The sequence below is a fragment of the Drosophila suzukii genome (assembly GCF_043229965.1).
Source record: "Drosophila suzukii chromosome 2 unlocalized genomic scaffold, CBGP_Dsuzu_IsoJpt1.0 scf_2c, whole genome shotgun sequence".
Classification (NCBI taxonomy): Eukaryota; Metazoa; Arthropoda; class Insecta; order Diptera; family Drosophilidae; genus Drosophila; species Drosophila suzukii.
In genome coordinates this window covers 25597405-25621830 of record NW_027255896.1, presented here as the reverse complement: position 1 = coordinate 25621830, position 24426 = coordinate 25597405, and the positions used below count along the sequence as shown (strand labels likewise).

General features: G+C 41.0%; 2 protein-coding genes across 3 annotated transcripts in view; both read right to left on the bottom strand.

The window, feature by feature from the left end:
• Scp1 (Sarcoplasmic calcium-binding protein 1) overlaps positions 1 to 24426 on the bottom strand; it is a 150015-nt gene that overhangs the window by 75057 nt on the left and 50532 nt on the right. The gene's annotated exons all lie outside the window — the stretch shown is intronic.
• On the bottom strand, positions 29 to 24239 carry LOC139354124 (uncharacterized). The gene is made up of 2 exons (XM_070998391.1): positions 11556 to 24239; positions 29 to 11500 (listed from the first exon to the last, which is right to left on the bottom strand). Exon 1 carries the CDS (start codon positions 12284 to 12286, stop codon positions 11891 to 11893), a length of 396 nt encoding a protein of 131 aa, XP_070854492.1. The 5' UTR covers positions 12287 to 24239; the 3' UTR covers positions 29 to 11500; positions 11556 to 11890.

Here is a 24426-nt window from a genome sequence, read left to right as displayed (position 1 = left end):
GTATATCGCTTTCTTATTAAACTTAAAAAATTGTATATATCTTTTTGAAAATCGAAGGACTCGACTATTAGATATCCGTTACTAAAGGGAGTGCGAGGGAGATCGAGAAATGCATGCAGCAAATCGGCGATTCCGAGATTGCACGATTGGTCCGATTTAACAAACACTGTTACAAAATATTCCAAAATGTGGGCGCTGGACGGGCTATAGCACAATGGGCGTTCGTAGACGTCAGAGTGGCATTGGCACTGCTCTGAAACAAACTTGCGCTGCCTCAGTACCCCTAGAGTTCGTATGATATATATATAACTGAACCAATTGGAAGAGGAAAAAACACTTCATATGCTGTTTTCAAAAGACTGTGAAAATGGGCATTTTATGTACTATACACTACGACTATTTCAAGGTAAAGCTTATATATATTTTGCTTAATTAAATTAATTCATTTTTATATTTATACCCTTGCAGAGGGTATATTGATTTCAGTCAGATGTTTGCAATGCAGTAAAGGAGACTTTTCCGACCCGATAAAGTATATTTACTTTGCAGCATAACTAGACAAATCGATCTAGCCATGTCCGTCTGTCCGTTTCTGCGCAAACTAGTCTCTCAGTTTAAAAGCTATCGGGCTGAAACTTTCCCAAAAGTCTTATATCTGTTGCACGTAGTATATAAGTCGGAACCAGCCGGATCGGACAACTATATCTTTTAGCTCCCATAGGAATAATCGGAAAAAAAATTTTGAAAAAATGATATCCTTGGTGTTTTTTAACATATAGCCTCCTAAGCTTGGAAATAACATTGGTGTAGAATAAAAACGTTTTATTCCCGATTTGAGTGGACTGTATTTCATTTATTAAAATTGTCACATTTTCTTGTGTGTCCGTTGCTTTCAGTTGTAGTCTTAACACTGAGTCCTAAAAAATCCCTAAAGTTTGACGCGGCACCAAAATATATTAAAAAGGGCAAAGTTAGTATTTCATATACCAAAGATAGAATAAGATTCAAAATTAAATAACGGCTGTAATGCGTTCATCAACATCCCGGGTCGCCCTGAAACAATGTTTCAGAATTAGGCAGTACAGCTAACTTGGTGATGGGCCGGGTCATCTCTCCAGTAACGTCTTAAGTTTTACCGCGCGTACAAGTCCGTCTGGTCCAGGATGAGATTCCACTACACGGGCTAGTATCCAAGCTGCTGGAGAGTGATTTGAGTCCTTGACGAGGACTACATTGTCTACAGCGATGTTGCGTTCCTTGTTGCTCCACTTTTGGCGTTGCTGCAGGGATGTTAAATACTCTTGGTGCCAGCGTCTTCAAAACACTTGATACATCGATTGCAAGTGCTGCCAATAGTCCAGACGATTGATCTGCAAATGAGTCAGATCTCCCTCTGGAACAGTTGTGAATGAGCGTCCAATTAAAAAATGGGCCGGAGAGAAGTTGGTAAGGTCAGTGTAAGGTGTATAGCATAACGGTCGCGAGATCACCACTGCACTGATCAAAGCAATCAGAATTTGCATTTGTTCAAAGGCAAGAACAGTTTTTCCCACAACTCGACGCAGATGCAATTTAACAGAACGTACTGATGACTCCCACTTCCCTTAGCACCAACAAAATTCGTCCCATTGTCGCTGAAGATCTGTGCGCATTTTCCTCGAAGGGACATGAAACGCCGAAGACATGCCAGGAATGTTTCTGTGCTAAGATCGGTGGCCAGTTTCAAATGTATGGCTGATGTTACAAGGCAAACAAAGAGGCATATGTAGCCCTTAGTTTTTCGGGGATTGCGCCCTCTCCTTTCCTTTAGTATAAATGGACCAGCGTAGTCACAGGCTGAGTGGTGGAAGGGTATTGTTTTTGTTATACGGATTCCTGGTAGATCGGCCATGAATTGGTGCTCCGTGAGTTTACGTTGGCGAAAACATTTCATGCAGTTGTGAACCAGATTTCTTATCAGGTGGTGCGCACCAAAGATCCAGTACCGTTGACGAGCAATTACAAAAAGTGCAGAAACTCCTGGATGAAGATTGTTCCAAGATCATTCTTGTGATGCGGTGCGACTTCGGAAGCAGTATAGGGTGTTTTACATCAGCTGGTAATTGTGATCTGTCCAGTCGTCTACCAACCCGAAGAAGGCCATCTTTGCAGATAATCGGCGAGAGCTTTAACAACTGGGAACTGCTGTGAAGTGGCTTGTTTTCCGTCAGTAGCTAGCGGTCTTCCATGAAACATTTCTGAGCCTCTTGCAGACAAAGAATGCGAGCAGCCTGAATCTCCTCAAAGGTGAGCATCTTTCCATTTGCCAGCGTTACAGATTTAATGGCCTTGGTCTTTTGGATGAAGCGTAAGACGTAAGCTACAACGCGTACCAGCTTTGTCCAGGACGAGACGCTTTGAGTCAAAGCTTTGATTGGTGACAATGAGCAGCTTTCCTGTGCGGTTAATGCGGTGGTCTTCACTTCTTCTCCGCCATGGTTTTCTAAAAAGGAAAAACAGAACTTTTTAGAGGTCAACTTAACCGCAAGCATTTCTGGATCTTGCAGCCATGAAGGTCCCATCCACCATAAGTCAAAATGGAGAGGGTCCGAGGCAAGCATTCCTCGTGTGGCGCAGTCCGCCGGACTCTCCTTTGTGTTTACATGCAAATGTTTTAAACTTAGATGGTGGATGTGAAAGCCACACCATGCATGTACTTCAATGTCCTTGTGTTGTAGCGCAGCCTTGACTGATAAGAACAGTCGGCTCAGTAGGAAAGCGCCACACAGCTCAAGACGCGGTAGAGACTGCTGCTTCAGCGGAGCAACTCTGGTTTTTTTTTGCTATGAGTGAAACAGATACGGTGCCATCTGCTCGCACCACTCTGCTATAGATGACTGCAGAATATGCCTTGATTGAAAATTCATGCAGTTCGATGTGATCTTCATTGTTTTGGACAAACCGTGGCAGGCGTAAATCGCGAAGGATGTGTAGGTCGTTACGGCATTAATTTAGGAATCGTTTCATCTTCTCTGCAAACAATTCGCTGATAGCCACAATGGTTGGCAGCCACCCAGATTTGTCGATACATTTTGACAATATCTGCTGAGAAGACGAACTTGAACATTCTGAAACGCATGCAAATCGAGAAAAGGTTTCGTACAATACTGGGTCCAATGCTTCGTTTAAGGACCTTCCATTCGTGTCCTTGAATGAACCGTCAAATACGACCCGTAATTTTTGGGTATTTACAGGATGATGTGGCAAGTAAAAGCTCGGCCTTTTGTCAATGTCTTCTGGCGACAGTTCTCGCATGTGGCCCAACTGAAGATAATCTCGCATAAATTGCATGTACTGTGAATGCAAATTGGGGTCTTTCTTTAGGCGGCGCTCTACACCCCTAAATCTTGTTAGCGCTCCCTGAACTGTTCCTTGAGTGCTGAGGCGGCGATATCGTGTCTTCCCAACGTGGAGGTAATTTTGCTGAGTATGTGGGCACGTACCTTCATTGTGTGATCTTAGATCCTTGACTGCAAGTCCAGTGTGGCGCAGCCTCTAGTTGTCTCAGCCTTGATTGACGAGATTCCGGTCACCAAAATTCGTGACGGTGAGCGTGCCAGTCCGAGCGCCTGTACGCACCGCTCGGAGATGTACGACAGTTCCGAACCACTGTCCAAAAGCACCCGGCAGGTAGTGTGCGATCCTGTTGCGTTTCTAACAAACACTAGAGCTGTTGGCAATGCACTTTTTCGTAGCCCTTGTGGCTGTGTTGCGGTTGTTGATCCGTTGCACAAGGATTCAGCTGTGGGAGCCCCTTGTGCCTGTGCGATATGGCTGATGGTGACCGCAGCATCTTCGGGAGCGCTTGGGATGTGCCTTTAATCATCTCGTGAGTGTTTCGAAGTGACAGCTGCCTGCGAATGAAGAATATCTGCATGTAGCAGAGAGTGGTGACGATTATGGCAAAACTTGCATGTGAATTTGGATTCACACTTTCGCGACACATGCCCAGGCTTAAGGCAGTTAAAGCACAGTGATTTTGCCTTAACAAATGTGCGTCTCTGCTCGATTGACAATTCACCAAACTTTGAGCAGGCGTAGACCTTGTGTTCCTTGGAGTTACACTTCCCACAAGTGTTTGTTTCCATCGATACTAAAGCGTGTGACGATCGCTTTGCCTTGCCATGTTGTGGGCTAACCTTGGAGTCTATGCCTGACTCACTTTTGCTGAGCTCGAATTCCTCGCAACATCGGTCTAAAAACTTTAGTAGATCATCCACAGACGGAGATTCCAGTTCCCGGCATCCTTCGATCCAGTGTATAATCCAGCAGTCCCTATTATATTGCCCTGATGCATCCGTCACCTTGCGCAGAACTGTTACATCTGCTGTGGCGGTGTTAACAATGTAACGGGCTCTATTGTACCGATCAGTTAGGCAAGTCCAAGCAGCCTCGTAAGCTGCATCCGTTATTGGCATATGTCGAATCAAGTCAGCTGCTTCTCCAGTGATGTACGTTTTCAAGTGGTGCAACTTTTGTATTGCTGTCAAATGCTGCTTGCTATGGATCGTAGTCTCGAAGATGTTTTTAAAGGCTGGCCACTCCTTGTAGTCGCCAGTGAATAGCTAGGTTTACGTCTCTAATGGACTCAAGTTCTTTCCATACGATGTTGAGCCTTTCCAATGAAACTTGTTGTTCATCAAGCTCCCATTTTGATCCCGCACGTGGATCTTGAGACGCCGTTAGCAAACGCGTAATGCTTGCCTTTGCACGACTTCTAGCTGCCTTCAAAAGTTTAAACTGATCCAACTTGATCAGTAACTAAATTTGGCTAGAAGGACCAAAGATATGATATGTCTAAAGTGTGACGCAGCACCAAAATATATTAAAAAGGGCAAAGTTAGTATTTCATATACCAAAGATAGATTAATATTCAAAATTAAATAACGGCTGTAGTGCGTTCATCAACAAACATTTTTTAATTAGTTCTGAATTTCGAATTTAATTTTATTAAAATAGGACGACTATATCTTATAGCTGCCATTGGAACGATCGGAAAATTGAGGGGAAAATAATATATATATGTATAATTATAGCTTCGTTTTTTTCTGACATATATACTGTTGGGAATATCATTTTTTGTATTTTTAAATTTAATAAATATAACTGCAAGGGTATACAAGCCTCGGCTTGTCGAAGTTAACTTCCTTTCTTGTTGTTTTATATATTTCCGGCGACGAGGCCACATCTATTTGGATACTGTATCTTCCTTCGTTTAGGAATATTGGGGATAAATGACTTGAAATTTAACAAGAAAGGAAGACAACTTCGGCAAGCCGAAGTTTCTTGCAGGTCGTTTCCGTGGAAGCTTTCCGATTTTAGGTGGCGCATTTAAATCTCGCTTTTCTGCCTGGATGTCTCCATTTCCCTTTTGTCCCTTTAGCTGAGTAACGGGTATATGATGGTCGATGTACTCGACTATACCGTTTTTTCTTGTTTTAAATTTTGTTTTCCGATCTTTCCTATGGGAGCTATAAGATATAGTTGTCCGATCCGGCTGGTTCCGACTTATATACTACCTGCAAAAAAAACGAAGACTTTTGGATGGTTTCAGCCCGATAGCTTTAAAACTCAGAGAATAGTTTGTTTAGAAACGGACGGAAAGGTGGACATACGGACATGGCTAGAACGACGCGTCTAGTGATGCTGATCAAGAATGTATACACTTTATGAAACGTCTCCTTCACTACGTTGCAAACTTCTGACTAATATCATAATACCCTCTGCAAGAGTATAAGAATGTACATACACAGGCGGGGTCATTATTGCAAACAAGGCTCACACGAATATGAATCTATTTTTGGAGTGCTGTACCTTTCTTTCTCTCTCTGTCACTTGCTCTCTCGCTCCCGACACTCCGCGATGCCAAAAAGTCGAAATTCATTATTTGGCTCGTCGATTTTTGAATTATGTAGACGAAAAGGAATCAACATAAAAGCCATTTCGCTGAACAATTATAAATGGACTGTAGCGCCCGCTGATAAAGCGTTCGGGGCTCAATTCCACTCTGAAGTTGTGTTTTATTTTTAAAATTTTTTGAGTACATATTTTTTCTTTTTTTTTTATCTGTGTTTAATTTTACTAAAATTTTTTAGCTGTATTTTATTTGATTACTTTTAAAAATAGTTTTTATGTTATTTTAACGGTCGTATTTAGACAAATCATGTTAGAAAGGCGTACAAAGTATTTAAAATACCTTTCTAAAAACATAAGGCACAAGTCAGTAGCTTTAATAGTTAACAAGTAACGGTTGTAAATGATTGCTATTTAAAGCTATTTTCCCGCTAAACTAGCGAGTTTTTCCATAAGTGGTAGAACTGAAGGTCGTCTAAAATTATCATTTTGAGAAGTCTTCCAAAATCTTGTTTTCCGTCTTGTTTTTGAACGGAGCATCGAATCTAAACAAATGAGGTGTCATTCGACGCGTATTTTAAGTGAGAGTACAACTAAACTTATGAACTTGTGCATTTATCCACAACGACCCCAACAGCTCAAATTTTCTTTATTTTCACTTTTACACTTTCACCGCTCTTTCTCCCAAGCCAATTGGTTTTCTTAAGCTTTGTATGCAATCCTTTAATTTTTTGCAATACCTTTCGATTGAAGTATCACTCGTAACGATCAGACGATCACTGTAGATTTTCATTTCTTCGTGTATGTATAGTAGTCCCCTGCACACTATCCTGGCGCGCTTCGTCACTACGTGGGATGCCGATAAATTTCAAGTTTTTTGAAAATTTCCTTAATAACAATTAAAACAAGAACGCATAAAACAAATTTTAGTGAATCAATGCGTAACGTGAGAAAGCGATTATTCACCGTGGTTTGATAAATATGATAAGTGCTTTTAACTTAAAATTAACATGTTCAATAAATAGATTCAAGTTTTGCGGTTCACACAATCAAATGCCTTTAGATATTTATTTATTTATGGTAATAAATATTTAGCTTATTGTTGCTCTTTCGACCAGATGCTGTTTTGGACCCCATTTCGGCCGTTCCCATTAGCTTAAAATAAAAAGGCCTAGCATTAGTTTTTAGAGTTCGTGTACTTTTCGAAGTTTTAGCGTAAGAAGGAATGACAAAATAGATGTTGTGCAGTATTCGTTTTGGTTTAACATTTTGTGCTGTTACGCTTAACTCTCTCCTGTTATGAAGCTCTGTAGACGGCACTTTCTAGGTGTTTCTTCTTAGGCGGTCGCAAAAAGTGATCTTTATTGCACAGATTTGTACAGGCTTAGCCTATGTTACAAGAGTTGGGGGTACACAGTATGAGGGAGTGAGACAAGCATAGTGTTTCTTAAGAGTAACAGGGATGTATGTATGTGTTTAATAATAGTGTGACCTAACTTAATGTAGAACAGATGCTTAGGGATATGTATGTGTGTGTGTGTCTGCTTGCTACAATTCGGCCATCCTGACCAGAGAGCTCCTGATCTCTTAACTATTTGCATTATTAATCCATGGTCGTATATTTGCTACTGCCCAAACTCCCTTATAAGGAAGCCTAGACTGTTGAAAACCTTCAACATCCTCCAAGACAAACCTATCATTACGAAGTACCTTTGTCACTCTGTAAGGGCCTTTAAATTTTGGAATTAGCTTTTTGGATACGCCTACATGAGAATCGAAGTTTTTGATCATTACTAAATCGTCCGTCTGGTACTCTTTAGGATTCTTTCTCTTAAGGTCTGTGCGTAACTTATTGTATTCTTGCAGCTTCTCGATGCTCTGAGTACCTTTTTCTCTAACTACTTCTAAATTCCTACTTTCTCTATCTTTATTAAACTCTTCTAATTTCTCTTTTAAGCTATCTATAACTTTTCCTTTTTGAGACACTCCGAATAAGACTTGACTTGGGTGCTGACTAACTGATCTTTGAATCGTATTATTAAGTGCGTATTCAACTGTTTCTAAAACTGTATCCCAGAACAATCCCTTGTCTGGATCAGTCAATTTAGCGATCATGGGTCCTATGCTTCTATTAACTCTTTCGACTTGCCCATTAGCCTGCGGCGATCTAGTGGCTATCTTAATGTGTTTCACTTCGTTTTCCTCTAAGAAGTCATGAAATTCTTTAGATGTGAAGCATGTCCCACGGTCTGAGATCACGCATCGCGGCCTACTATACGACCTGAAATAGTCCTTTAATGCTACTATTGCTTCCCTAGACTTTGTAGTTTTTGCCGGGTAAGGTCTTACGAACTTTGTAAATGCGTCTATAATCACCAGTACGTGTTTGTTAGCTCTACTCTTGTCCACCGGGCCATAATAGTCTATGTGTATGACATCAAAGGGAATGCATACTTTGGGGATGCTGTGAAGGAAACCTTCGTCTTTACCAGACTTATCAGAATAGGCGATGCATTTCAAACAATTATTAATGTGCCGCTTGCATTTTTCACGAACTTTGGGGAACCAGTAACTTTTTGAGATAACTCCAACATGTCCTAATTGATCGTGGTAACTAAAAAGAACGTGGCTTTCCATTTCGCTTGGCACATAAAATAAAAGACCATTCTTATCCTTTTTTCTGTAAATTATTCCATTCCGCAGCTCATAATCCTTTAATTCTGTTTCCTGAAGTTTCTCAGCTATACTTTTGATTTTCTCATCTCTACTTTGACATATAACTAAGTTTTCTTCAAATGAATTAGAATCCATTGACAGTATGTGTGTGTTCCTGCTAAGTGCATCGACATGTTGCATACGCTTGCCGGCTCTATGTTCCAGAGTGTAGTCATAATCTTGAAGAAAAAGTGCCCACCTGGCAATTCCTGGGCATAATTCCTTTTTGTTTAACGCCAGGGTAAAAGCACTACAATCTGTAACTATTTATACCCGTTACTCGTAGAGTAAAAGGGTATACTAGATTCGTCGGAAAGTATGTAACAGGCAGAAGGAAGCGTTTCCGACCCCACAAAGTATATATATTCTTGATCAGGATCACTGAATGAACGGATGAACGCTGAGATCTCGGAAACTATGGGAGCTAGGCTATTGAGATTTGGCGTGCAGATTCCTGAGCTTCTTACGCAGCGCAAATTTGTTTCGGCACAGTGCCACGCCCACTCTAACGCCCACAAACCGCCCAAAACTGTGGCTCCTACAGTTTTGATGCTAGAATAAAAATTTTAACTGAAATGTATTGTTCTCATCAATACCTATCGATTGACCCAAAATAAAGTTTGCCACGCCCACTTTAACGCCAACAAACCGCGAAAACCTGTGACGCCCACAATTTTCATGCTAGATAAAAAATTTTAACTGAAATGTATTGGTCTCGTCGATACCTATCGATTGATCCAAAAAAAAATTTGCCACGCCCACTCTAACGCCCATAACGCTTAAATCTGTATACCGCCGGTAGGTGGCGCATTTTAATCTCGCTTTGCTGCTTGCATATCTCCATATAGCTGAGTAACGGGTATCTGATAGTCGAGGTACTCGACTATAGCGTTCTTCCTTGTTTGAACTGTATTCCTTGAAGATAGATTCTAAAGCGTTGTAACGAGTAAACTACAGCGAGCGTTTCTAATTCGAAACTATGGTACTTCGCCTCCACATCCGTCGTGCGTTTAGAAAAATAGAACACTGGGTGAAACTTACTACCTTTCTTTTTCTGCATTAAAATTGAACCAAAACCTAGGGCGCTAGCATCACAATGTAACTCTTTTGGGTCTTTTGGATTGTACAGGGCCAGAATAGGGGCTTCCAAAAGGTTTACTTTTAATATTTCAAAACACTCTAACTCTTTCGCACCAAATTCGAACTTTCTGTCTTTTCTTACAAGATCATACAACGGCTGTGCTTTTGTTGAAAAATCTTTGACAAAGCGTCTGAAATAGGAGCACAGTCCAAGAAAACTTTGAACCTCATGCGTTTTTGTCGGTATAGGAAAGTCTTTTACTGCTTGCATACCTTTCGAATCAGGTTTAATACCCTCTCCCGATATTATGTATCCTAAATACTTTATTTCTCTTTGAAGAAACTCACACTTGTCTAACCTAAGCTCAAGCTTGTTATTTACCAATCGTTTAAAGACCTCCGTTAATATCTCCATGTGGCTCTTACTATCTTTCGTTGCTATTAAAATGTCATCCATATAAATTAGAACCTTATCTTCTTTAACCAAATCGGCAAAGATTTTGTTCACAAATCTTTGAAAAACTGCTGGTGCGTTTCGTAACCCCAACGGCATTCTAAGCCATTCATACTGACCCATAGGTGTTGTAAAAGCGGTATACTTAATTGAATCCTCATGCATGTGCACGTGAAAGAACCCATTTTTAAGGGTAACTTGGTAAAAATAGTTTTTTCAGACAGTTTATCAATAAGGTCATCTATTAAAGGGGTAGGGTAGTTATCTTTAAGCATGTTTTTGTTAAGGGTTCGGTAATCTACGCACATTCTTAACTCTCCAGACTTTTTCTTTACTAGAACTATAGGTGATGCATACTCAGACTCGCTTACTCGAATAATACCGTTTTTTATGTAATCGTCTAATACATTTTGAACTTGACTTTTCTCTGCGTATGATAGACGCCTTGGAGGGTAATTGAACGGTTTAGTTGTATCAAGATTCAGTTTCATTTCCCATTTTACTAAGGGGATCTCCGGCCGTTCCGGTTTCGTATAAAACTTATCAAAAATATCTATCAGTTTTTTTCTTAACGCAAACTCACACTTATCGCTAATATTTAACAGGTTGCATTCGGCTGGATCAGGGTATTCAATTGACATAATTTCTGACTCGAAATGATCGCTTGGCTGGACACTTAAATTTTGACTTGACTCAATCATTTTACACGAATCACTTTGCGTTTCTTTGTAACCACAATAAACCTTAGTACTATCATTTAGACGATCATCTTTCTCACAGCTATCAGTAGCACAATCGTTTCCAATCTGACCAACATTTGAGCAATAAATTCTAAAACTGCTATTCTTCTCACTATTACTATCATCTGAGCGATCATTTGCAATACAACTATCTTTTGAACAAATATCCTGTAAACGATCATCAACACAACTATCATTTGAACGATCATCAGCACAACTATCATTTGAACGATCATCAGCACAACTATCATTTGAACAATCATCAGCACAACTATCATTTGAACAATCATTTGCAAAATCATTTGCAAAACTATCATTTGAACAATCATTTTCCCTAACAATCTTAAAGTTACAGATGTTCATAAAATCTCTTCCTAAGACAGTGCTATATGCCATCGATTTGTTTGCCACAATTAGTAATTCGAAATTAAACTTTACTTTATTCATAATAACAAAACATGATATCTTTCCATGTATATCTAAAGGGCTGTGGTTCAAGCCAAAGTAATGCGAAATGTTGTTTTCATTAACGTTAATGATGTTACTACTTAGAATGTTTTCAACGCAGGATAACTTCGTAAAACTATTGTAATTGGACTTCCAGAATCGATTAGGCATTCTGTAAGTAGGCACTGATTAGGCTGTGAATTAAAGTAAATTTTAAACGGTCTCACATATTCATTTTTGGTTATGTTCTTCTCGTTGCAATGAGATACCAGGTGCTCCAAACTTCCACAACTGTAGCAAGCGCCGTATGCGCGCTTAGGCTTGCGGCAGTCGGCCGCGAAGTGACCCACGCAGTTACAGTTGAAGCATCTTACAGCGGGTCCGTCCTGATTTCCGGAAACGACTTTGTGGCGTCCAAATGCGAGAGATGGTTTCCGCAATGTTACTTTGGAGAATGCCTGCAACAGCTGGGCAGACGAATTAAAACAGTGCATGTGTGCCTGTTGCCGTAGAAGTGTATCCGGTATTCCTTCGATAATACTGTCGATTAACTCCTCGTCGTCTATCCGGATGTGTGCAGCCAACAGGGTCTTGTCGTTGAAGTACGTAGGGAAACTTCCAACTTGAGAAACTCATTTTCCAATTGGACCACTTCTAAGTGACGCTTCAGAGATTCCAATTGCATGGAAATTTCCGGAACGCACATGTTGTTGTTGGCGGCTTCGTCGTTATTTTGGGCATCCAGCAATGTAGCCCCAACATCGTCCTGATCAGGCCCAGCTTCCATGTCGGTCATGTCCTTGGGGTCCAGTTCTGGACAATCTCCTCGGGCTTCGGGGGGCACACCATTCAACCGCGCTGCTAGTGTTGCCTTGGTGCCGCTTTTCGGCAAAACAAGTTTTTCCAGCCAACATCGAAGTTCTGATGCTTTGTAGTCGTCCGCAGCGATGGTGTCCATTACTACAAACTATTTTAAATAACTCACTAAAAACTTTTGCTTTATTTTACTCGTAGAGTTAGGGACGCAAGAAAAAAATTTTCGCGGAAATCCCACTTCTGAAATTGTAGACGGCACTTTCTACGTGTTTCTTCTTAGGCGGTCGCAGCAAAAGTGATCTTTATTGCACAGATTTGTACAGGCTTAGCCTATGTTACAAGAGTTGGGGGTACACAGTATGAGGGAGTGAGACAAGCATAGTGTTTCTTAAGAGTAACAGGGATGTATGTATGTGTTTAATAATAGTGTGACCTAACTTAATGTAGAACAGATGCTTAGGGATATGTATGTGTGTGTGTGTGTCTGCTTGCTACAGCTCTTTACTCTGCCAAGGGGCCATTTGAGCAGCGGTGCATTGTTCTCTTCTATCACGACCATAGTTCCTGGTTACAGATTTGTTTGGGTCGTCCGTCACTTCCCACGCTCTTAAAGCAGGGACAAGTAATATGAACTCCACTTCCTTCAGAACGCTTTCTGGACTTGGCACAACTTTTGTCAGCGATTGGGGTGACCTGCGTATAGGTGGGTTAAATGGGGTTCGTCGATCGTTGCTTTTGCCTTTCCCCAGATAAAATAATCTTGAATTGAGCATTGCTGAGACTTGAAAGATGAGGGTTCGAAGCTCGTTAAATGAAAGAGTAGAGTTCCCAACGACGCAATAGAAATGGTATTTGGGTGACTTCACAGCAACCTCCTTCTCTGTGGATCAATCAAAAATATCTCGCGAAGTTCCTTTAGCTCGTTCTGAGCACCCACTGTGCTGTGAAAAATGATGATGAAAACATATGTAAATTGAAACGTAGCACTTTCCTGGCGCGCGGTTCCTTACATCCGATTTTGTGTAGAATGCACCACAAAAGACAAGTCACAAAATGTTGGGCTTGTTTGGACGCTCTCGGCGAGAAGTTTGGGCCGCATTCAAACGCAGCGGATGCATTTATTGATGATACTCGAGACAGCTTTAAGCCCTCCGATGAGCCAATATCTTTGACAAACCGTTGGAAAGAGGAATAGAGGACCAGCATGGAGAAATGTCGTATGGTAATGCGTGAATATTGGATCGGTGACTAGATGACTGGCAGCAAAATCTAGGTTTCAAATCTGGATACGAACTCCGACGCGCAGAAGTCGTTCGGCGTCCATAAATGGGCATAAAGACCGCAGCTTACTACTAGGAGACATCGCCTTTCTTATACTAAGCGCCTTGTACTCCTCGCCGAAATGCACAATGTGTATGATTTTTAGCAAGAGATGCAGCAAACTTAATTTCTTTAGCGATGTTTGACATACGATCGGATAATATAAACGCTGCTGAGAGCTCGAGCTTTGGGGTTGTCCGCGATACACGCAGGATTTCGATTTTCCTTCCTTAAAGCCTGAAGAAATATTTTCAGTTTAGTAACGAAAGGTGAGGTTAATCCGAGTGGGTCGTAGAACCTGGCTATCATGAACAACGTACTTCGTTTTGTGATGAATCTATCGGATAATTTGTGTATGGAGCTAGGCTCCCAGGCTAAACCGAGAGCCTTGGCGATGTTGGTGCCAACCATACATTATATAAACTTTTCACAATCAGAATCGCTTTCTCCTTCTAATGCGGCAGGCTCGTTAGAGCACCACTTTCGAATTGGAAAATTACCCTTTGCCAATAGTTGTTTTACATGTTGAAGGATTTGGACCTCGTCCTCCACGAAGCCTCCTCCTTAAATTTAGTCGTCTACATACAAATCCTGTCGAACGATTTTCGCAGTCAATATGATGTTTGTTTCCTCATCGAGTGCCAACTGCTGCTCTGCTCGAATAGCTAAAAACGCAGCAGACTTGGTTCCGTACGTTACGGTATCCAGTGTGTATGTCCTTATTTCTTCTTCTGGATTATCACGCCATATGATACACTTAAGAAATTGACCAAAGGGAAATGGAGATATGCAAGCAGCAAACCGAGATTGAAATGCCCCACCTTGTTATGTGGGCGGTAGACAGATTTAAGCGTTATGGGCGTGAGAGTGGGCGTGGCAAAATTTGTTTTTGGGTCAGTCGATAGGTATTGACTACACATGTCAGATAAATATTTTTCTAGCAGGAAAATTGTAGTCGCCACTGGTGTGGGCGGTTTGTGGCAGTTGGAGTGAGCTTCGCTTTTGGACCAGTCGATAGGTATTAACGAGACTAATACATTTCAGTTAAAATTTTTTATGTAGCATGAAAATTGTGGTTGCCAAGGTTTGTGACGTTAGGGCGGGCGTGGCATATTCACGTAACAAACTTAGGCTGCATACAAGGCTACGGAATCTAGGTAGATATTGACGAGACTAATACATTTCAGTTACAATTTTTTATGTAGCATGAATATTGTGGGTGCCACAGGTTTGTGGCGTTAGAGCAGGCGTGGCACATTCGCGTAACAAACTTGCGCTGCGTGCAAGGCTACGGAATAAAAACTTAAGTCCCAGCTCTCTATCTTTGATAGTTTCCGTAATATCCGCGTTCATATAAACTGTCCTTACCCAAGGGTGCTCAACATGACCAGCACCCAACAAACCAAGCAGTAACCAAGTTGAAAACAGTACCAGGCGCTCAGTAGCACCCACTGCAGATAAGAATTGCTGATCAGCATATTATAACTCACCGTCACAACGGTACACTGATCCGTCAATGCAGTCAGCACATTTAGCAGTGTCAGCCACGCCAACTACACAAAACTGCTACCACAATCATAACTCCCTGACCTACCTACCTACTTTAGAATATAGCTTATTTTAGTAATCATTACACTTAACTTCTGTTTCTGTAAATAAGCTTGTATCAAATGAAGAATAAATCAGTTATCAACGAAACGCATAACTTCGCGGTCCTACTTCCTACCTCTGGGAATAGGGCTCGTAAAACACTATCTCAACTAGCAGCTAACCACGTGAGCTTATCCTCAGCGCAGCTCAGCATCGCCTGTGGTAACCATCGTTACCCTTGCCGCGACGCGATCGTCCTGCAAGTATCTACATCGGTTAGGCACAAACATTGGTGACCCCGACGTGATCCTTTACCAACAAAGGATCACACTCCAGCAACCCCCTTCCCACCAAAAGCGGAACCTCTGACTACATCCACCCGCTCTGTAAACCATAACTCATCCAGCTTCTCAGCTTAATCCAGCTTAATCCAGCTTCACAGGATACCCTTCTTGATCCAGCTTGACAGGATACTCAGCTTCATCCAGCTTCACAGGATAAGCTTCTTGATACAGCGTCACAGAATCGTCAGCTTCATCTAGCTTCACAGGATACTCAGCTTCATCCAGCTTCACAGGATACTCAGCTGCATCCATCTTCATAGGATATTTGGTTCATCCAGCTTGACAGGATACTCAGCTTCATTCAGCTTCACAGGACACACAGCTTTATCCGGCTTCACAGGATTCTTTGTTTCCTAGACAAGCCTACTTCATTCATATAGGAAACAAGTCACACGAGAATCGATTTACACAATCGATTACTAGGCAACCAAAATGAGCTATAAGTACAGATCCCACAGCTCATAAAGAATTATGGCAAGGATTCGGTCAAACGACACCACCGAGACGGCTATTATTCCGGTAAGCTAAATCAGCTAAACGATCTCTGGCAGCAGTTTTGCGACCTAGATGAAGAAGTCCAACAAGCGGCATTTTCCACTTGAAATGAGTACTCTTCACGAGTAGTAGCACTTAAGGAGCTGGTCGAAAAGCATCAGAAAATCTTTCTGGACAACATGCCGACTGGAAGAGGACTTCCGAATGCCCCAGACGAACTTCGGTCAACATCAAAATCACAACAGGGGATCAAGTCAAAGGAGACTCCACAATTGACACGGTGATCCCACAGTTGCAGATGCAACGAATTGGAATCATCATTAACTTTAGCCTCCAACGCCCCAACCGTCACCCCAGCCCTACGAGGGCACCTGGATATCCATTGGGCGTTACTGAGGCAAGCCCACGACGAATTGGATAGCACACCTGGGGCCGCTTCTCTGGCAGAAGCAGAGCTAGCCCGATTCCACACATTATACAAAGAATACAAAATGAACCAAAATGAGCCAATTAACATTCCGGAGTTCAACGGCGAGTATCTAGACTGGCCACGGTTCCATGACCTCTCATCTCAACCTTATCACAGGGTGGCTATGACGACACCTGGTTGCGATTGAAGGCCAGGTACCAGAACGGAAAAATACTAGTATTCGCCGCCATAGCAAAAATTATTAGCAATTATGAGCTAACGAAAAATAAAAATCCGATGAATGATAATCAATTTGACTTGCAAACGGCAGAATAAGATTTCACTCTATGAAGAAGGGATTAATTTAACGAACTTAGCATTGATGGATCATAAAATAAAGGAGCCTGAAGATATATGTAGCCAATCAAGAACTAGCGACACTGATCGATCGAGAATCAACCGCTATACATAATAGTTCATTGCAGCTGACTACAATAGAAAAACCAATTAATTCAGAACCAACTTTTCATCAACTTAAAACCTACAAGAAGCCTGACTTTTGTTCAACATTTCTAAATTTAACCAAGAAATATCTAAGTTATGTTAAGAAAGTCCACATACCATAGACGTGCCAAAAGATCAAGTTCTACGAGGGCACAATTTTAGTCCCCACGGTAATGCCAATTTTATCGCAAAAGGGAGTGTTAAGCAGCATAAAGAAGGTATGAAGGACCTTGATCACAAACATGAACCTCCGCAGCTGAAGGAAGGATCCTCCACGGTCAGTGATTTGTTAGGTGCTTTCTATATAATTCGGCCAAGGGCTGACCGATATCACGGCATAATTGAGGGTACCCCACAATGGGGGGAGAATGTCATACCCAAGGGTGCTCAACATGACCAGCACTCAACAAATCAAGCTGGAGCCAAGTTGAAAACAGTACCAGGCGCTCAGTAGCACCCACTGCAGATGAGAATTGTCTCACTAACTCACCGTCTTACCGTCTCAACGGTACACTGACCCGCCAATGCAGTCAGCACATTTGCAATGCTAGCCGAGCCAACTACGCAAACTGCTACCATAATCAAAACTCCCTGACCTACCTACCTACCTTAGAATATAGCTTATTTCTCAAACAATTAAATTAAACTTCCGTGTTCCAAGTAGTATAGAAGCATGTATTAAATGAAGAACAAATCAGTTATCAATGCAACTCATAACTCCACTATCTCAACTAGCAGCTAGCCCAATTTAACTGTCCAATTTCTCCACGCAATGACGCGGCAAATAGAATTGTGTGATGCTTGGAAACCCTTGACATATGGAGTCTTCTAACGTATCAATGCTGAATTTAAACGGCAGCCTAACTGAGTACTGACCTGACTTAAGTCTAGAGTAGCCCTGTAGGAAATGCTGCTCGCACAATTCGTTATCAGCGGATATTGTGTAAGATTCTCCGCAGGGATTGTCGATTTCCCAGAATCTTTTAACCGTCTCTGCTAAGGAGTCTTCCTCAACATAAGGGACTTTACGAAGGGTTGCGAGAGATTAATGTCCATTGCGAACGACAGAGTGTCCATCCCAAGCCACCCAACCAAGTGTAATCTTCTGGAGGATTGGTAAATTATGTGTTATTCGAATTTGGCCTACACAAATTAGGTCAAACAAAAAAGGACGCTATGGTCGAGTACCTCGACTATCAGATACCCGTTACTCCGCTAAAGGGACCCAAGGGAAATGGAGATAAGCAAGCAACAAAGCTAGAATGAAATACGCCACCTGCCCGACCTCAATATATGGCTACGTGGCGGTAGACAGATTTAAGCAATATGGGCGTTATCTCTATCTTTTTTTGTTTCCGAGATATCCGCGTTCATATGCACGATTTTTTGAAGTTTTTGAACGGTTTGTGGGCGTTAAAGCGGGCGTGGCAAACTTTTTTTGGGTCAATCGGTAGGTATTGATAAGAGCAATAAATTTCAGTTAAAATTTTTATTCTATAATCAAAAATGTAGGAGCAACAGTTTTGGGCGGCTTGTGGGCGTTTGCTGAAACAAAGTTGCGCTGTGTAAGAAGCTCAGGAATCTGCATGCCAAATTCCAATAGCCTAGCCTTTATAGTTTCCGAGATCTCATCGTTCGTCCAGACGGACAGACAGACGGACATAGCTAGATCGACTCGGCTAGTGATCCTGATCAAGAATGTATATAGTTTATGGGGTCGGACACGCTTCCTTCTTCCTGCTACATACTTTCCGACGAATCTAGTATACCCTTTTACTCTTCGAGTAACGGGTATAAAAACTAGGTTGCTTTTTTACCATTAATTATCAAAACGTACGCAGTCTTTTGGGTAAACTCAAAGAAATTCACACTTAAGCACGTCATTTGACTTTGATGCCATCGCTTTGACCGGTACCTGGTTTAATTCATTAGTTTCTGACAACGAAATCTTTTTTCATAAGTTCTCTATTTATAGAACGGATCCTCCTTATTTTGCTGGTAGGGTCCTTATAGCGGTATATAACCATTTCTCCTGCGAGTTGTTTCGTATTGCTAACGATGCTGGTATTGAATTCGTTGCAGTAAAATGTAGCATAGGTTCAGCTTTCATCTTTTTGACCCGCTCATATATACCTCCAACGTCTGATTCCATAGAATATTTAAGCAACCTATCTGCCAGTACGTATGTCCTGTCTTCCTTAGGTCATGCAGACTAAATAATAGTAATCGATGACTTCAACCGCCCACATATTTATTGGATTCCCTGTGATGACTCTAATCTTTTTCTATTGCCATTTGTCATGATTTTATTGATGAGATTACAGACATGTCCCTCGCTCAAATCAACTCTGTTAAAAAAAATCGAAATAGGCTTTTGGACCTCATGTGCGTAAGTGATGCCGCAACAGGCTTAAGAGTCAACGCAATTTCCCTTTCTGAAGATCCTTATCACCCAACTTAATACTTATCTTTTGAGCTCTTAAACCAATCTTACCAATTGCCCATATTAAAAACATAACCGATAAAATGTTTTCGGAAAACAGATTATACTTGTCTAAATTTGTTCCTTTCGAGGATTGACTGATCATCTTTTTCCTACATTTTTACAACTCCACTTATCCTTGTCTCATCATTAGCTGTTTCTCCTTCTTTCAAGCCCCCGTGGTTTTCCAAACATTTGTCGTACCAAAAAAAACAAAAAACCAAGGCCTTTTAAAAATTATCAAAAATCCGGATCTCTACTTGACATTGCCCGTTACTCCGCTATCCTCTCCAATGCCTACTGGAAATAGTCAATCCTTTAATAAATACCTTTCACAGTGAAAAGAAAACTTTCGCAGCGATCCAAAACAATTTTTTTTCTTTTGTTAACTCCAAACGAAAATCTAACGCATTTTTCCGTACCTTCGCTTTTTCAATAAAACCGAAAATTCTGCTCCCGAGAATTCCAACTTACTTGCATTTTTTCCAGTCAACATATTCTTTTAAGCCCTACAACACTACTACACCGTATCCCTATATTATACCGCACGCCATTTTCTTATCCCCTTCCACAGAGCGCGTCGTTTTGGAAGGAATGTATTGACGTTTCATACTCAACTGGTCCTGATAAGGTGCCAAGCTCTTTTGAACTTAGCAATCTCTTTTTTTGCCTGCCTAGGTTCTGAAATTAATCCTACATAGACCTCTTCATAAAAAAGGTTCTGAAGTGGACACTGAAAATTACCGTGACATTACCAAACTATCAGCTATTCCTAATTTTCTGGCACATCTTATCACTCTTCAACTGCAAAAGAGATGTTGCAGTTCCCTAAGGTTTTCTTGAATTCTCATACGTGATTAATCGAGGGTTTCAGTACCGTCAAAAAAGCGATGTTATATTCAAAGATTTTAGCAAGGCTTTCGATTCGGTAAACCATTCACTGCTTCTACTTAAATATTCCTTTTTGGGATTTCCTAATAACCTTTAAAGTGGATAGAGTCGTATTTATCAAACCGCACTTAACAAGTTCTTTTTATGAATGAGGTTTCTCATATTGTTGATGTTACTTACTTACCTCAAGGCAGCCACCTTGGACCTTTACTCTTCATCCTTTTTTTAAACGATCTAACTCAAGTTATATTTAACTCTTATTTTTATGTACGCCTGTTCCGATTGGTACCTTCATTCAGACCTTCAATTTGACCTCAACGAATTTCAGAAGTGGTGCGAGAGTAATCTCCTTTTCGTAAACCGAGCAAAATGCAAACTTATGACTTTCTACCGTTCCTCCATGCATCTTGACTCCTATAGATTTGGTAATCACAGCCTAGACCGCATAAACACATCAAATGTCCTTGGAGTCCTTTTCGGTCATAAGCAATGATTTAATAGTCATTACTGCAATGGTAAACAAATCCAAGGGTGTCTTAGCTTTTATAAAGCGAAGATGCAAAGAATTTGTCGACCCGTACAATACCAAAACACTGTATGTAGCTTTAGTACGTCAAGTTCTATATTCTTCCTATGTGTGGAGTCCACAGTATAAGAGCATCAAACCATTATCGAATCTGTACAAATACAATTTTTGATCCTTTGGGATTCCGGTAGACTACTACCATCTTATATTATCGATGCAGTCTTAAATTAATGCCATAAACTTACAATGAAATAATGTTCGCTTATAAACTTCTTATTTGTCTCATCGACTCAGAATCATTTAATTCCTACATAGACTTAAGCGTTCCATCAAGATTTTCACGCTCATTCCGACCTTTGTGCAGGTCTAATTAAGCCCAACATGACCCTTTTCGCGATCCACTATTCGTGCAACTGCAGTAGCCTATATAACATTTTTTCATTTTAAATATCTATTTGTACTCTTCCGATTAATATATTAACGCATCTTGAATCATAAGACTCGTAATTATAAATTAAACCATTACTTATAAATATTTAAACATCTTGTGAACGGCATCCAAAAGTTATGGTTGGCATTTGCCTGCTTCTGCTACGTTTTCGCATTGCATATATTATTAAGATTACAATGATAAACATAAATTTAAAGAGGTTTGTCCCGATATCTGATGATTATATTCTCTTTTTATATGTGCGGGTTCCTTTGATATTCAATCATTCTCTGTAATATGGTTTTTAGAGTGGCTCTCAAATGGGCTCAAATCGACTTTTGGTACGTCCGTGATATCACCAAAATAAGCTTATGATAAATCGTCGTTCCTCTTTGATCTTACGAGTCAATATATTGTGCAACTAAAATGTTATCGTCAGTGGTAGTACACATAGTGACAAAACGCAAATGGAGAAATCATCAGTTAAATTATTCACAAGTTATTACAAAAAAAATTTTCCCACCAGGCTTGAACCGCTTTAGATAAGATCCACTTAATATTATTTGCCGGTCATACAGCCAGTTTTTGCAACCCTATTTTCACTATCTAACGAAGTTCCAAATTTCAATTCCGTTATTTGTGCCGGACAATATTCAAGTTTCCGTTGTCCACTGTGTGAAAATATAAAGTGTATATATTCTGGATCAGGATCACTAGCCGAGTCGAATCAGCCAAGTCCGTCTGTCCGTATGAACACTGAGATCTCGGAAACTATAAGAGCTAGGCTATTGGGAATTGAGGTTCTTGCGCAGTGCAAATTTGTTTGCAGGGTGCCACGCCCACTCTAACGCCTACAAACTGCCAAAATCGGTGGCTCCTACAGTTTTAATGCTAGAATAAATTTGTATACCCGTTGCTCGTAGAGTAAAAGAATTTTAACTAAAATGAATTGTTCTCATCAATACCTATCCATTGAGCCAAAAAAATCTTTGCCACGCCCACTTTAATATGGACGCGAATATCTCGGAAACTATGAAAGATAGAGAACTGGGATCTCAGATTTAGATTCCGTAGCTTTGTACGCAGCGCACGTTTGTTACACGAATATGCCACGCCCGCTCTAACGCCAACAAACCGACAAAACCTGTGGCGCCCACAACTTTCATGCTAAATAAAAATTTTTTACCGAAATGTATTGGTCTCGTCAATACCTATCGATTGATCAAAAAAAAAGTTTGCCGTGCGCACTCTAACGCCCATAACGCTTAAATGTGTCTACCGCCCACAAAACCATATATTGAGATCATGGGTAGGTGACGCATTTTAATCTCGCTTGCATATCTCCATTTCCCTTTGGTCCCTTTAGCTGAGTAACTGATAGTAACTTTAGCTGGGTTACTGATAGTCGAGGTACTCGACTTTAGCGTTCTTCCTTGTTTTTTACTGTGTTCCAGCTGCGTGTTTATATTTACATAAATATTCTAATACAGTCCACTCCATCTACTTTTCTCAACCTACAATTTCGACAAAATTATTTCTAAACTTAAAAACGATGTTACAATATCCACAAATTTACCCCAGCTAATCGCCTGCAATTAAATTGTGCAGGTAACAAACAAACGCACCGACAAACAAACATAAGAGAGATCTTTACAATTCCCGCAACGCTATTCCGGTAATCGCACCCCACATATGTACACTGTACATACACATGTATATCGACATTTTCTCCAGCGCGCAGTGGGTCAAGGGCTAACAATAAATGTTCCTTCCAAAGAAACAAAATTAAAGTCCGTAATTCTTTACATAAGTTCGACAATCCAATATAATAAATATTTAGTGAATTTGCTTATCCGAGAGTGACCGATGTTTTAACGAACTTCGATTGGTTGATAAACTCCAATTAGTTTCTAGAATGTCCCATTTCCGTTTCCTAATTTCTGAATTAAACTTCTTAATTTTTTTCCGTCATGGCAACATCAGAAAAATTCGCCTTAGCCCGATTTATGGCCACAGCTGACTGTCTGATCCACTTTGAGGCCACTGTGAACGCACCAGGTGCTTCTACCTCAATGTTATTCCTTGTGGCAAACGGCTCCGGCAGCATACGACATATGCTCCGATTGCATTGTGGATGCAGGCGAGAGCGCCGCAGACACCAAATCCTTACTGAAATTCAAGTATTTCCAAACGTTCTCCACTTATGAAATGTTTGCCGCGCAGCTCGTGGAACAAATCCAACATGGCTCCGCCCAAAGTAACTCCGTCCCAAAATTCCAAGTCTCATGGCTGTTGGCTCCCTGCTATCGACACAGAGGTTTTCTCTGGCGATTATCGCTGGCCGACTTTCCGGGACCTTTTCACGGCGATATACGCAGACAATCCGAGTCTAACGCCCGTTGAAAAATTATTCCGCTTAAATTCAAAAACAAGTGGCGAAGCTCATTCCATAGTTTCGAGATATCCACTCACCAACGATGGCCTTTTCTCAGCCTGGAAAAACATAACTGAGCGTTTCGAAAATAAACGATTGCAGATGAACAGTCACCTTAAAAGTCTCTTCAATGTGCAACGTATATCACAGGAGTCTGAGCATCCCTAAAGGAACTTCAACGCACTATTCAAGGTTGCTTAACTTCCTTACAATTTTCCGACGTTAATATTGAGAATTGGGACCCTATCGTGGTTTATATGTGCTCGACAAATCTACCAAAGCTCACGCTCTTATTAAAAATAAAATAAAGCCGAAACTCCTAAGTGGCTCGAGCTTGATTCTTTTTTTGACTGAGCGCCATCGAACTCTTGAGGCCGACGATAGCTTCCGATCTGAAAAATTTCTCCACGCCCAGACCAGACAAGGGTAGTTCCGATACCCAAAGGCTGCGATCTGTGTTCAAAGAAGAACTACCCCGTGCGTATATGTCCACGCTTCCTAAAAATTACGGTAGACGATCTCCTAGCCTATATCCAAAGGAAGCAGTTGTGCTCCAATTGCTTTGTAAGCAGCAATAATTTCCGGGATTGCACAAGCGCTCATAACTGTCTCACTTGCCAAGATCGGCATAACAGAATGCTGCATCGAAACAACGGTCCTACTACTCCGCCGATTCCATCCGACCCTCCAAGGCCGGTATCCGCCTCAGTTCCGCACACAGTTTCGTCCTATTCAGCGCAAGTTTCCGTACAAAAAATCCCACCTAAGAATACTCCATCCGAATATTGGGTTTCATATCCCGCCTTGGATGGCGGATGTACTCGAGGTATTAAATCCTACCAATGCCGAGCCTACTA